Source organism: Doryrhamphus excisus, chromosome 17 (assembly GCF_030265055.1).
Source record: "Doryrhamphus excisus isolate RoL2022-K1 chromosome 17, RoL_Dexc_1.0, whole genome shotgun sequence".
NCBI lineage: Eukaryota > Metazoa > Chordata > Actinopteri > Syngnathiformes > Syngnathidae > Doryrhamphus > Doryrhamphus excisus.
In genome coordinates this window covers 3,938,832-3,953,895 of record NC_080482.1, presented here as the reverse complement: position 1 = coordinate 3,953,895, position 15,064 = coordinate 3,938,832, and the positions used below count along the sequence as shown (strand labels likewise).

The 15,064-nt window shown below is 42.2% G+C and overlaps 1 protein-coding gene across 1 annotated transcript in view; it reads left to right on the top strand.

Moving 5' to 3' along the window:
* Nucleotides 1–4,789: 4,789 nt before the first annotated feature.
* Nucleotides 4,790–15,064, top strand: part of rspo2 (R-spondin 2) — a 51,509-nt gene continuing 41,234 nt past the window's right edge. Inside the window, exons 1-2 of the mRNA XM_058053749.1 lie at nucleotides 4,790–5,074; nucleotides 5,285–5,601. Of these exons, the coding sequence (XP_057909732.1) occupies nucleotides 5,373–5,601 (229 nt within the window). The 5' untranslated portion in view covers nucleotides 4,790–5,074; nucleotides 5,285–5,372. The remainder of the gene's footprint in view (nucleotides 5,075–5,284; nucleotides 5,602–15,064) is intronic.

Here is a 15,064-nt window from a genome sequence, read left to right as displayed (position 1 = left end):
GTGAGTTGTTGCTTCACACAACTCCAACAGTCCTTGAAAACAGTCATGTCTGTCAAAGTGGATTGATGGGTTGTTGCTTTAGCAGACAGCATCAAGGTCATGTAGTCTCAACAGACATCTTAAATGCTCAACTTTTAACTGTTCAGCTCTTAAGTGTCTTTCTTTTGATGTGCTCAATTACCCTCCTCTCTATTGTTTGAGTATTGCCACACCCATAACCCTGCCCCGCATACAAAAACTATGAGCTGAAAAAAAAGTCTACCCCATTGCAGAGATTTTGTAATTAGGCAAAAGAGGATACAAACATACAGTGCAGCCTTATATCTTTCTATCCTCACGGCAACAAATCACTTACACACTGTATAGAAAATATTTACTGCCTGCCATCTGGGCCAGCTGCTCAAGGTCCCTGTCTGCTCACAGCCACCCAGCGATTAGCAGTAGAACACACACACACACACACACACAAGAAAAATGTCAGAACTAACTACTTGCACATTTGTTACTTCTTCACATTTCCCACGATCAACAACACAAACAGGGTTTGATCTCCAAATGGTCTAATTTGATGATTTGTTTTCTTCCAGACAAAGTTGGGCAGGTCTGAAAAACAGAGTTTAGTTGCATGAAGACAATGGCTTCCTAATCACTGGGCTGCAACTTTGACACTTACGTAAAGTCACTTAATGAGATGAAGTGACCAACGAAGCCATTTTCATCAGTGATTGACATATTACTGGACATGTCATCAGTTCGTTTTGTGTTCTTATTAACTGAATATTATATTATATTTTAAATATTAAATATATTATTATTATATATTATATTAAATGTATTCTTTTAAAATATATATAATATTCAATATATAATATTCATTCATTCATTTTCTACCGCTTATCCTAACAAGGCTCGCAGGGAGTGCTGGAGCCTATCCCAGCTGTCTTCGGGCGAGAGGGTACACCCTGGACTGGTCGCCAGCCAATCACAGGGCACATATAGACAAACAACCATTCACACTCACATTCATACCTATGGACAATTTGGAGTCGCCAATTAACCTAGCATGTTTTTGGAATGTGGGAGGAAACCCACGCATGCACAGGGAGAACATGCAAACTCCACACAGAGTGGATGCCTCGGAAGCACAGCTGATAAGCAACACCCAGCTCAACCTGCAGGTGACAGTCGAAACATGCTAAGGTAAAATTTCCACTCAACATACCTTCAAAAGTTTGTTTGAATATAAGAAATTGAACACAGATATGGAGTCATTGACTCTGTGACATATAATTGATACAGTTTGTGAGCATCGCAATCTTGAATGGTGTTTGGTCTGTTGGTTTTATCGTATTGGAGAGGTGAACTTCATTGTGGATGGCCGTCCCCTTGAGTGGGATGCCGGCTGAAGGGGGCACACAGAGGTGATGTGTAGTTAACAGCAGTCAGGCGGTCACACTCTCTGCCAGTCATTCTACCCATCTGAGGGCATGAGGGAGCCATAAAGAACCATTAGCCAGACGGACACAATCTTTTTAATGTCCCACCCCAACACCCCTGCTTTCCCCTGCTTTCGACCTTCTCATAACTCAGTCTTGTGCTTCCGTTATCGCAGTTCTCCTCAACTAGGCAATTCCTTCACTTGCCTCCCTTTAATTTCCATCCTCTTTCATGCAGTTTAAATTACACCTGATTTAGAACCCTAAATCAAAAGTGTGCAAATTGTAAATGGTTTGGTCGTGCGGGTAAAAACAGACCAAACCATGACAATTTCTATCTCGTTATTGATCACATCAAACAGCAGCAAAGGCCAGCTAGTCTGGAAAAAAGGAAAACATAAGTACACTCAATATAGCAGAAGTGAACTATAAAAAATGGAAATAAGCCTTGCAATTTGTTTTGCAATAAACAGGAGAAATCACAACATTCTAACCGCTGAAAATGAAGTCTTCCAAAAGAAGGAAGTTCTCCTGCACTGCTTCATTTCACTCACTACTGTTTTGCACACATGTGGCTATGCACATCTACTCAGGACTCACAGAGCATGAAGCTCCAGCCGTACATCACTCCTCGGCTTTCGTTACCATTTGTTGTGTTATCGCCTATAGTAAGTCACTTCTCCCTGCCAACTGCTGACTTTTATTGTAGTAAAGGAAGTTTGTTTGAACAGTGGCGTTCACTCATGTGTGTTTGAGAACTTTTACATTTGTGAATGGAAGCTGCTGACTTGCGGAGAAAAAAGTTAAAATAATACCAGCGGTCCATTGCATGCAACAAAATTTTTTTCCTCCCACATTGACTACTCTAAAGTGAAATTACCAGGCATCGGAATTAAGAAGTTTACAGCAGTTTTTCTTTCTTGATTTATACATCAGACCCTTAGACCCTTACTATTGTATGGTAAATGACTAATAATTAACATACATATTCATAACAATGGCACATTCATGATCTTCAATACAGAATAAAAAGCAAAAGTTCAACATGTAGCTTTGCATCGTAACCCATCCAGTCATTTTTTTATACCGCTTGTCCTAATTAGCGGCAGCTGACCTCGGGTGAGATGCTAGGCACACCCTTGGTCCATATGCATGTGGAGAACAGGCAGACTCCACACAAAGACTGTCTTTGACAATTAGGGTATAGAAAAAGTGTTTTGCAGTTAGTTTGCGTAGTTTGGATTCATATTCGTAGGATTAATATTCATATTTTTCCAAACATTTAGTTTTGTTTGTCTGTTTTTTCATACAATGTCTCGGTTATCATATCACCAACCAGTGCCCAAACAAAAAAGAGTTAATGACAACTCTATTGTTTTTCTCAAACATTTCCAATATCAGACAAAACTACATTTATGGCAAATATGAAGTGTATTGACTTAGTATACATATATATTGTATATAAAAGAAACGTCCTGAATCGTCTGACTCGCTGATCAAAAGTATCCAGCAGCTCACCTCATTGCTGTTATGGCACTGAGGGCTCAGGGCCAGATTTTCCAAATGCTGACGTCACCTCCACTCCTCTGTGCACTGCAAGGAGAGGGAGGGAAGTTGCAAAGCAAAGAAGAAGGGATGGGGAGAATAAAGTAATTGGTTTGCGGTCCTGCTTTTCAGTGACACATCATGAAAATAAAAAGTGCCCAAGGTTTAAATTATCACATTCACCTTAACAAAGCACTCACACATGTTATTTTAGTGAGGATTCCAAACCACAATGTCCGTCACTGCTCTGGATAAATAAATAAAGTAGGGACAAAGGTCACTATAGGTTTTGGCAAGGAAACATCCATGAGTTGTATTTTTTCAGATATATTGTTTGAGGGTTTCACCTATGTTCTTTTTTATTACTCCCAATGATGAAATAGAAACCTGCACTTGTGTTTTATTGCCCAAAAATAAATAAGGAATTTAGATCATGATCCACCGGCTTCCATGTTATTTTACTTGCTGAAAAATTGTTGATGTTGATGCTTTCTTAAATAAATAATCTGTTAATGAATGATGTTTATGTGTCATCTAAGGCTTGACTGATGGTTAGGGGAATACTGATAAAGCTTTTAATACCTTAAAATGCATTAAAGATTAAGTGCCACACCTAGTGGCTGAATTGGGTAAAGCATTCCCAGGCTGTTTCCCATTCAATGTTGCCTGGTAAAGATAAAACAGGATTACCCATGTTTGTGTCATCATATGACTATTTTACACATGTCAGCTGAAAAGCTCTGTCATTACGCCCCATTACACTGGTGTCACTCCAAGACTCTAAGATTCATAATTATTCCTTGAATGAGTTGCAAAGTTGACAAGCAGCCAGAGTTTGAATGTCACTGAGAAGTGGATGAGTGCCAGGCCCTTGGTGTCTTTCCCCTGCAAGGTGGCTCCAACTGAAGGAGAAGCTGACCAGCCCAGATTGTATCCATTGATGAGGTCACAAGGGTCAGCCTTAAAGGCTTGAACCTAAGAAAACCTTTAAATTACTGAATGATTTATCCACCGGCCCCAACTACAGCCTCTCTAACGATTAACATTAATTTCGGGGACGGGTGGCGGATTTAGTCCTTGGCGCGCAATAAAACGTCGTGGCGAGACTGGCAGGCTCATCTTATTACGCACATTAGGCACATCCTTTTTTTTTTTTTTTACCCCCAACTTCTAATTATTCAACTGGTCTCTCTTCAGTGGAGGAAAGCTTAGTCTGAAACATTGTATGTCATTATTCCACTTTTGATCCGGGTGAAGTTTAGTGGAAAGCATTGGCTTGAGATAGGAAGTGAGGAAGTGGGTTCTTCTTTGGGTTATGGGTGATTATACAGGAGGAACTTAAATTACTCCTGTTGTCGTTATGCCAAATGCTCACCCAAAATGCTTCCCCCCCCCCTTACACCAGGGGTGTCCAAAGTGTGGCCGGGGGGCCATTTGCGTATGTCCGCTTTGTAAAGACACACAGGGTATGTATATTTTTCTAAAATTATAATAAAGTTGAGCTTCTGGTATATGATAATGTGTCATTTCCCATCTGGCAATACTAGTGCGTACCGCAAATGGCCCCAGGGCCGTACTTTGTTCACCATTGCACGTGCAAGACATAGGATACAGGGAGGATAAGGGGGGAGGATGAAGGCGAATACATAACATGCGAAAAACAAGAAAAAACAGAAAAGTAAAAGTCTGCATATATGACATCAGCAAGCTCTATATGAGGAAGGAAGCAGGAAGCATCAGGACCAATCTGGAGGCAGTCATCGCACAACCTCAGCAGCGCGCAAAACGCACACGCAATGAGTGGCGCTCACCCAGTCTAAATATAACCAGACATGAGAGGTAGCGTCTGCTACTCAACAGGACAAACTTATTCGAGGAAACCAAAGTGAACGGATTCTAAGCTTGGGTGGATTTCAAACATTTATTCACTTCTACGCTGCCACGCTTTGCCTCCTTATCGGACCTCTGCTCTCTTCTTGGAACACAACTTTGTCACACAAGGAGTGATGCTGCGAGTTCCCAAGCTGCACTTGCACTCAAGGGGAACCTAAAAAAGCCCAACCGGTTCGGAATAACATTTCATCCGATGCAAGGTACTGAATTAATTGCGTTTATTTCACTTTTACGCACGTTTGCGCTCAAATCTGCGAAGGGCGCTCCTTTGCTTTTTGTGTATTCAGCGTTGTCTCAACACATTAACACACAAGCGAGTTTGCATTTTAATCCACATGCTAATTGTATATGCTAGGTGTTGATTTAGTTACACTTTAATCACACTAACCTCGTTGTCATTCTCCCCGCAGCGCACCGAGGAGAGTACTCAGCGGAGGGTCATCTCGCTCCATAAAATGATCCCAATTGGCGACCCGATACTATGTCGCATCTCATCTGATGTTTGACACATTTGCCGCACGACTAAAAGGAAGTCCAGGAGAACATTTGCAGAGTGAGATTTTCCATCCCGAGCACCCCTTTAAAAAAAAAAAAAACCCGGAGTCCGGACAACTAATCGCCGTCCAGATGCAGTTTCGACTCTTCTCATTTGCGCTGATAGTGTTGAACTGTATGGAGTACAGCAACTGTCAGGCGCCGTCACAACGCTGGAGAAGAAGCAAAAGAGGTACAACCCTTACATACTACCACAGCATGCTTACATAGTTGTGTTTAAATATCATTTTAATAGCATTTCACATAATCGGTCACAGGAAAAAGTAGCCGTAACTGACTTTATGATTGGTTCTGACAGCGCTCAGGTGCGATTATCCACAGACTATAAGCCAGGAACATTCCAGAAATGCATGCCAAACGGCAAGTAATACCAAGTCAAACCTCAAGTTTTCCAACATCTTGATATAACCTTGCAAAAACAGGGTTTACGGGCTGTGTAACGTTTTTTCACTGCCAGTAGATAATGCTTAAAATGTGAGTGTGCAGATCCAAAAAAAATCTAATGAAACTGTTGCAGTTGTGCCGGGGCTCAAAAAGCCAAACAAAATAAGGTAAAATGTAGTTTCTTTTATTCGGGACTACAAGTGAAACTATTGAAAAAGCTGCTGATGCGCATCGCTCCTATTGTGGGCGCTATTTCATGAATGACTGATTTATGAATTGCACATCTTCTCTTAAGCTACCTAAGCTGGTTTTAATTGATCTCATATCCACTTTGAACAGTTGGTAGGAAACCAGAATAACAATTGCTCAGGCAGGCGCATTTGAAGAGAGTAGGGGGGGGATCAGCCTCTTTGTAAACACCTCTCACTCCTCTCAATGGCGAGGAGACAGTGGGATTAGGAGAGGTCCTCTTTAGGCTTGTGACATAATTCGTTTCATTCAAAGCGTGTAGGTTGGAGCTTGTTTTTGCACCATTTTAAGCCAAGCAGCCAACTTTGGGACAAGCGCTCCCTGCTGTGTGTTGGTACACAGCAGAACCCATTCAGAATCAGGGGAGGGGGGTCGGTTCTTGTAAATTGTATGGCAATCACAGATTTAATCATATGCACTGCGTGCCAAGGGGGAACCTCCACACTCTAAAAGCCCTCCACTGCCCATCTGCAAATAATCAGTCAAGCACTGCGGGGTACTGGCACATACACGTTTTTTTTAGCCCTTCTGTGTGTGTTTCTTTTTTGAGTAATTGTGTTAGTGTCTAGGAGTTATACACCGCCTGGGTCACGCACTTTTAATATTTCCTTGGTCCGACATTACCTTTAATCACGGCACACATGCGCTGATTCCACAAGCTTCTGTCCTGAGTTGCATTCATTTTTTGGCCAAGAAAGTCTTCTCCAGCACATCCCAAACATCCACATCCTTACTCTTTTGGTGCATACCATTGCCGAACCTAGACCTAACCAACTGCAGCAACCCTTCTTCTTCGTTAAATCCAACAGGTGACCTTTTTGTGTTTGGAATTGGTTTCATATGTATTAAATCCATTGGCAATGAGCTGAACAGAGTTTAGCTATTGTGTTATGAACTATTGTGAATCACCCCATGAAATGCAAATACCCAGCAGAACAAGTTTGTTATGTTCCTCCTGTCTTTATTTACCACCGCAACACAGAAAAAAAAGCATGTGTGAAATATGACTGACCGATGGGTCTAAAGAGTCTTCATACGCTTCTAGCCCTCGGGGTTCTTCTGACAGCTTTATACACAGTCTGTCTGGCATGAACCAGGAGCTATCCAAATCGTTCAGCAGTGTTGAGTCCCAGACATGCTTGAAACTCAATTTGGCCACACTGTACTTGCCGAGCATAACTGTTTTATGTGTAACAATAACAACACTCGTGCATTTTGGAACATGTTCGGAAATGGTTTACCATTGATGTGATACATGCATGCATGCGCAACATTACCAAGTGAGGCGTAAGAGGTGTGTTAAGCAATCATGGGAAGATTTCGAGGAGAACAATTGGATGTGTAAGCTTGCTAAGTGTACGTTTTTGAGATTGGGATTTTATAGGATGTGAATGAATCTAGTTCACATGCTGCATGATCCATTTCATCCGACTGAGGCAGCGCTTCTCAAATAGTGGGGGTATGCTCCCTCAGGGGCCGGGGCGAAGTGTCAGAGGGGACACAAGGGGCGTGGGGGGTTTGGTGGGGGGGGACTTTCACTATCAGTGTTGTTCTGCCTCCGCTAAAGTTTGGTCTATACTTGCTCGGTCAACAGACAGATAACTGTTCTCAATAAAGACTCTAGTTGAGTTGCGTGTCACAGCTACCTGAACATACAGCAATAAAGTCAGTTTTGAATCACACGAGTCACAAATATTTAGGGGTGTCACAATACACTCGGCTCAGGAGACGAAACGCTAAAGAGAGACACTTTTAAGAAACCTTCGACAACAAATATAGGACTGGACAAATGTTTTATAACTTTGCAAGCATGACCTAAGCATGATGCTGTTAACCGTTTTAACTTATCGCCACCATTTGAAGCAAAAATTAAATGTTTCGATCGAAGTTATATGTATAGATTGTGTTTTGAGCTGACAAATCTTAAGTAACTTTGATCAAATGTAGGATAACTACAGCTCCCATACACACTGTAATTGGTCAATGTTCTGCATTATACGTTGGTAGTGTCTTGTCTGTTTTATCCACCTATTGCATTGCTGTGTGTAGTTGTTTTGACACCACGACTCTGAATGGTGTGTGACATGGTGACGCCCCGCTATTCGTAGCTAATATAGTATCGCTCACTCAGGTACGTTAAACTTGAGTACCCTCTAGTGGCTCAAATGTGACATTACACAATGATGACATGACACGGCATAATGATCTCTGAATGATAACCTCAATGATATATATATTTTTTGAAAAAGGTCGAAATGATCGAATATGGGTTGGTAAATAACCTCCTACGACCTGACGGACAGGCCTAGTGACACTCCCAATATGTGTGCTTATGTAACTCAATCAGGATGTATGGAATAACATTATCCAGTGCAGTTCACACACAATGACAAACATGCCGCTATGTTAGAATCTATCTGACTGAGTTAATCAATACTCGGCACTCCTAGCACCCTCAATGCATCATGTTTGTGTAAGTGGATGTTAGTTTGTCGTGTAAAGTAGATGAAGGTGTAGATAGTACTGTAGCTCAATAATTGTCCTACCCAGTACAAACAAGAAAGATTCCAATGAGTTGTGTTATAATACTGTGTTACTTTTACTGTCTATTCTCTGGCTAATGATGCCACCTGCTGTCTACAAAAACTCACACTTGAGTGGCACTGCCAGGAGCAACAGAGATACCCAGATGTTTAAACTGGTAATGGATCTGTCAGTGTGGTGAAAAGATGCCATGTGATTAAGATTAAGATATGCCTTTATTCGTCCCTCAGTGGGGAAATTTGTAATACCGATACCGTTAACCCCTTCACGAAATTTGAATTCCAAAATCTCTCCAGATCAAATCTTTCCGATCATTTTCTGGTCGGTCGAGAGCGACGTGTCCGTGATGTGTTGCATCTCCAGATGTCTTGAAGGATGAACGTGTTTAGATGAAACAAGCGTGGCCTAGCAGGGTGGAGAGAGTGAAGTCAGAGATGCATGACATTTTTGTACCGCTGATGACAGTCGGGAACAAGGTTTGCGGGATGTGTTTTAGGCCAAAATCCACAGAAAATAGTCATGACGTGTAGCTGATTATGTCCTTGTTTCAACAAAGAATCTCAACGGCAGACGTTGGACAAACAATGTGTTCCATTTTGTGGTCATGCCCATATAAGAGCTGATAAGGAGACGTTGTAGACATTGACGATTCAAATATAAATACTAAGACAGACAGTTCCCTCACCATCCAGGCCCTGAAAACCAGGCCTCTGTGTGCTGAAAGCTCACACAGTCCCCAGTTTGTGGTTGTGAGTGTTAATGTTGGAACCCGGCACTTGAGTGCAATATAATATGTTGATGAGAGAGAGAACGCTCCAAGTGGCTGCTTTAACCTTTGGAAAAAGAGATGACAACCCTGCAGATGGCATGTCTGTTGACACGGCTCTCTCATTTGGATGCCCCTCTAATCCAGGTGACGGGAGTTCTGCGTCCTGACCCTGCTGGGTCTATCATCGTTTATTGACTTTAAACTTGCGTGGCACCAGCAAACTGACACATGGATGGCTTTGCAGAAAGGCTGAAAAGCGATGTGAGGTTTTGATGGGCTTTTCAGCGTCCTTAGCGGTCGTGCTGGCAAGAAGGGGTTGGGGCTTTTTAGGGGACGAGGAAGGCATATTTAAGCAGATCAGCTGGAACCAACTGAATGTGAACAGCATCACCTGAGAGGGATTACAGCGAGCCGAGTCTTGACCTGAGCCCGGGCTCCAACAACACAACACTCTGTCTTTTTTTCTCAGGCCCTGTCAGCCAAGCTTCAATAAGTACAAGTGTGTGTGTGTGTGTGTGTGTGTGTGAGTGCAAAGGAAAGCAGCACTAGCGGAAGACCTGATAAATACACGGTCATCATGCAGGTGCATGTTGTTGATGCTCTCATCAATGCATCAAGCCCAGAACAATAACGCACATCCTTTCTGACAGGCACCCTATTGACCTTTCCCTCCTCACTCCATGGCCGGTCTCGTGGATTATCACAGCACCTGTAACAGACAATGAATCTCCTTAGTGCTGTATTGATAAATCACATTAGTCTGACCCTGCCTCCGAACTCAAAAGACTAGCTCCTTGTTTGACCTACTAACCCGCGCATGTCGACCTCGCCTGTAACGTCAGCTTCTGCTCCGAGTCACAGCGTATCAAATGAACCTGCTGAAAGGCTCTTTAGTGTGCTCATGCCATGCTACACTGCTGAAAGCCCCAACACAGGCCAATGCATGCAGTGGCATGAACTACTTGGGCGGGTGATACACAGATTCTCGCACCGTTTCTATTTCCCTACTGTCTTGTGAAAATGATTATGTCTAATTTAATGACATTTGACACAAAGAGTAATACGTGTTCACGGAGAAGGAACTGAAATGGAGGATTTGACATATATACATATATAAAAAGCATTGTTATTGTTATTGCTTATTTTGGTTTATTCAGGTATACCTCATACTGTGTGCAGCGAGCGTGTATGGAAAACATATATAGTGGCTTCTTGTCTTTCCTTTTTGGACGGTGGAGGAGGTACACAATGGGATCTTCTATTCCACTCTCAATCATTGTCATGACAGGATCCCATATGCTGGCAAGGCTGAATGCCAAACAGATGTTTTTGTTTTAAGCGACATTCTACCACAGTGTAAAACCAAATTTTTCGGAAATCTGAAATGAAATGAACATATTATGCAAAAGCACAGCAGCCCACATTTCCATGGGGCCGAAGGAAACTCTCTAACTGCAGACAAAAAGTGCAGTGTGTCTCTGAATACAAGAGAGATTCATTTTTTTCAAGCCTCAACTCCTGTATACTTGCTCCCCCGAGTATATACCCCCCTGAGGCAATTACACCTCACTATTGTTTCCTCATAAAGCTACTAAATATGAACAGCCAATTTGGTCCCAATGTCTCAAGTTTATTGCGCTGTAAAATTTGTAATGCGTGGATCATTACTAAGTGCCACACATAAAACAACAACACAAAAGACTTTTTAAATTACGTACTCATGCAAGTGTTTCATAGGTAGGAGAGCTGCCTAAAACCCTCAGGCGTGGAGTGAAAGGCACTTTCAGATTACTTTTTCCGAGTGCACACATCGATACGAATTTAGGGAAGAGCTGTGCAGAGGTAATGACGTGGATACAATAGGCAGCCATTGTGTTTTCCCTCATTTCATATGATCATGGGAATTGTTTAAATGGTATTTCCTAATTTCCTAATTTTACTGAATATACACCTGGATCAAACTAATAGCCCAAATGCACTTGTTTTCTTGCCAAGGCTGTAGTCTGGCTTTAGTGCAAGGTAGAATATTTGCAATTAGGAGCTGCTTGACACCAGGAAGGAACTACCATATATGGGCAATATTTCTGTTAACAGTAATTGCATTCGTATTTTTAAAGCTTCTTTTCTGCTACTGATTTGTGTCCTTCACACATGTTCAATTGTTACCCTCTCTCTTGAAGAAGCCATCTGCTCAATGTCATCTGAGCTGTTCTGTTCAGTTGATTTTCAAAAGACTGCTTTCCGAGCCTCGACTATAGCGCTGTACACCAAATGCATGTATTCTAATGAAATGCATATCATGTCCTTTTGATGCATTCTGTGGACAAGGAATGATAATTCTTGAGAAAACCCCTTGAGAAAATGAATCAAGGTGTGCGAAAACAATCATGCACACACATTAGCTTCACTTTGGCACTACTTGCGTCAATAAAAAGTGAGGAATAGCACATTGGTTGCTAAACATTGTGACCACCCCCTCTAATAATCGACAGATGGACATGACTCCATTTCCCCCTCCATCTCCCTACATTTATGGGACCTCTAATTATGCTTACACACCACATCAAAATACGGCTCAGCATGCAACGCTTTTGTTATTGACAGGAAGTAAGTTGGTTAGATGCAATAAAACATCTCTCTGCAGCGCAGCGCGCCTGTAATTTTATGCCCCAAATATGGCCATTAAGGTAAGGTAAGGGCGCTGTTGTGGCCATTGCTGCTGCCCACTCACTTCTCATGTAGCGGGATCCTCTTGTGACAAATCTGTAGAATCAAGTGATACAATAAGCAGCGCTTATAGGCGACCTATTATGCTTTTTCTGACCTATAAATGTAGTTAGAATGTTACATTGTCGTGTGAATCGATGCCAAAATTTAAGATGAGGTTTGCACATTTGGAAATGAGCCCTGAAAGACTTTTGGGATGCCTCAAAACGCTTGGTTTCAAAAAGCGTGGTAAAGTTGCCACTTTGTAATTTTACAGAGGAGCTGACTTCCCTATATGGGCGTGACTATAAGCCAGAAAAGCTCTCTGCCCTCCTGACCGTGAAATATCCTCCAAACTGCCAGAAACGCCGGGAAAGGTGCATTAAATTCGGACACACTGTACATCCTTGCGGCGCCCTCAAAACCGGCTTCTGTGCTCCACCGCACCAACTGTGCCTCTGACAAAGTGTGTCCGACAATGAATGCTCCTTCTCCTGAGCTCCACCACACTAGTGGCGCTACGTTGCCACTCTGAGTTCATATACGGTAAGTCAGGGGTGTCCAGCCAGTAGCTGATGAGCTGCCAGTAGCTCCTAAACACTTTCCAATTAGCTCTCCAAAGACTTTATTCATTTATTATCAACTCCTAGACCCACTATATTGGAACGTGGGGTTCGTTCGTTGTCACTTTGGGCGTGTGAAACAATCACAGCAGAGTGGGCGTGCCCGTAATTTAAACAGACTTTTTGGCAGGAAGCTAATGTTTTCTGTGCGAGTTATTGTGTGTCGCTGCTCTATAGGGGACCGCAACTCAATACAAAGGTTCGAAAAATTAGCATAATAGGTTCATTCGTGAATAATAAAATGAAGTTTGGTGTCAAAATGCAGCTGTTTGAAACGTTTCTACTGGCATCATGTCATATTTTAAAAGAGTCTTCTTTGAGAACATTCTGACATTTCTTAAACAGGTATGTACTGTATTTATTGTATCCATGTACTCTACCTAAAATGACTTATTTCGTCTACTGTTGCATTAGTTTGTCTCCCTGTTGGTGTAAACATTGCCACTCCCTATTGCTCAAGTGTGACTTACATGTGTTTTTTTGCTCTTCATGATGCTTTTTTTTGTCTGATGCGATCCATACTCTGGAATGACTTACAGTGTTAATTAAGTTAATACGTATATCAAACAGATGTGAAATAATTCACCGGTTTCCGTTATTAAGTGTGCAAGAGTAGGGAGTACATGGCTTCAGGTCAAATAGCTGAAGGGGTAAGGGACCGGGATGAGTTTGTAAACCACTTGACTGCATGAACCAAGGACTGCAAGTGGTCTGGATTAGAGACTTTGTTATGGTTTGAGCTGTGGTTGAGTTCAATGTTGGTAACTGGGGAACTTCGGTAGTAAATACAAGCTTGTCTGTGGAATTAATGTTGGAATAGTTGGGACAGATTTATCAATTAATGCAATTCATAGTTGTAGTGGGCATGCTCGAGGCTGACTTGTGCTGATTTCGCCAAGCTATCGAGCATCATGATATGTAAAGGCCTCATGGCGGTCTGCAGAGTGCAGAAGCACCCGGCGTGTTTCTAATCAGGACCAAGGCTGGGAGTCATTACTGGGCCTTGATGCTGAGCTCATTGTCTCTGAGAGTAAGCGGGGTCTGGGGTAACAGAAAGGGGAAATGTTGCGTGTATGTTAGCTGTAAAGAGGTCTTGGAGGGTCGTCTGCTGCAGTTTTAAGTGGCCAGAATCAAAGTTGTGCTAGAAAGGTAAGGGATAGGACAAGGTTGCAAACACTGCATCAGTGAATGAGCCTTTTTACGAGATATGCATCTGTCTTTTTAAGAGTAAAGCAATAAGACCGTTGGATCAATCGTGTAATGGAAGCCAACAAAGTGTATTGTCACGCCAAAGCACATCAAGCTCGCACCTCACAGTTGTCACTCATGAAACAACATATGTGATTATTTGGAACAAGAAAGCTTTGCCTTTACACATCTGCTTGCTAACTGGCTGTCACTGCAAGCCTGTTACTCATGTCTTGCCTCTCATCTCTCCTCTGGCTTTCAATGTGGTGAATAAATTATGTGGTGCATATTAAACTGTCCTTTTTTTCTTTTACTGGATTTCCTCATCGTCACAGCTATGATTTGAGCTACACCTTGCAAGCCAAAACCAGCTGACTGCTTGTCAGAAAAGGGCCTTCTGTTCGCGGGAGATCAGATGACTGACTACATGTCATGGAAGTTGTCCCTCAAACTGGCAGGATTGTCACCTCGCGCCGGCCCACTGTTTTGGCTCTGTCCGTTCTGCTTGTTATTAGCAGATGAAGTGGCAATTAACTCTCTGTCAGTTGGAAACCAAACAGCAACCAAAGATTACAGCCATCTGGCGAACATAAAACAGGTGAGTGTAGTCGGGTCGGTATATTTTGGTCGCAAATCTGAGCTCATGCTATTCTTCGATGTGTGGTCTGTGAAATTAGATGCAACAGCCAACAGTTGCACAGTGGAGACCATAAATAATCTCCTTGGGTCTTCTCATTGAGGACCTCACCTGGGTTTGTGAGTGCTAAGCATCGGCTTTCATCAAAAAAGCCACAGGATCTCCAATAAGAACAGTGTTAATCTTTCCAGATGAGATCCACACATGGAGAGATGCTTTGAAGAAGTTATTTAGGCTCATGTTGACTCGACCCGACAAAGATGCTAAATGTTTGATTATCTTCAGTTGTGTTCATTTCTTCTCACTAATATACTCCATGATTAGCTCAGTTACTTCGAATTTTGGAGTGCGCTCACAGACAGCATAACTAAGCCTACGGAATAATACCCCAAAGATGAAGTGCAATTTCATTTACAGAGACTTGGTATCCTATTTTATTTATTGTTTTTTATTGGGGTGTGTGGTTTTTATTGGAGTGTTTTGTGCCTTATCAACTTTTTTTGATAGTACGCTTGTACTTCCCTGTGCATGTGCT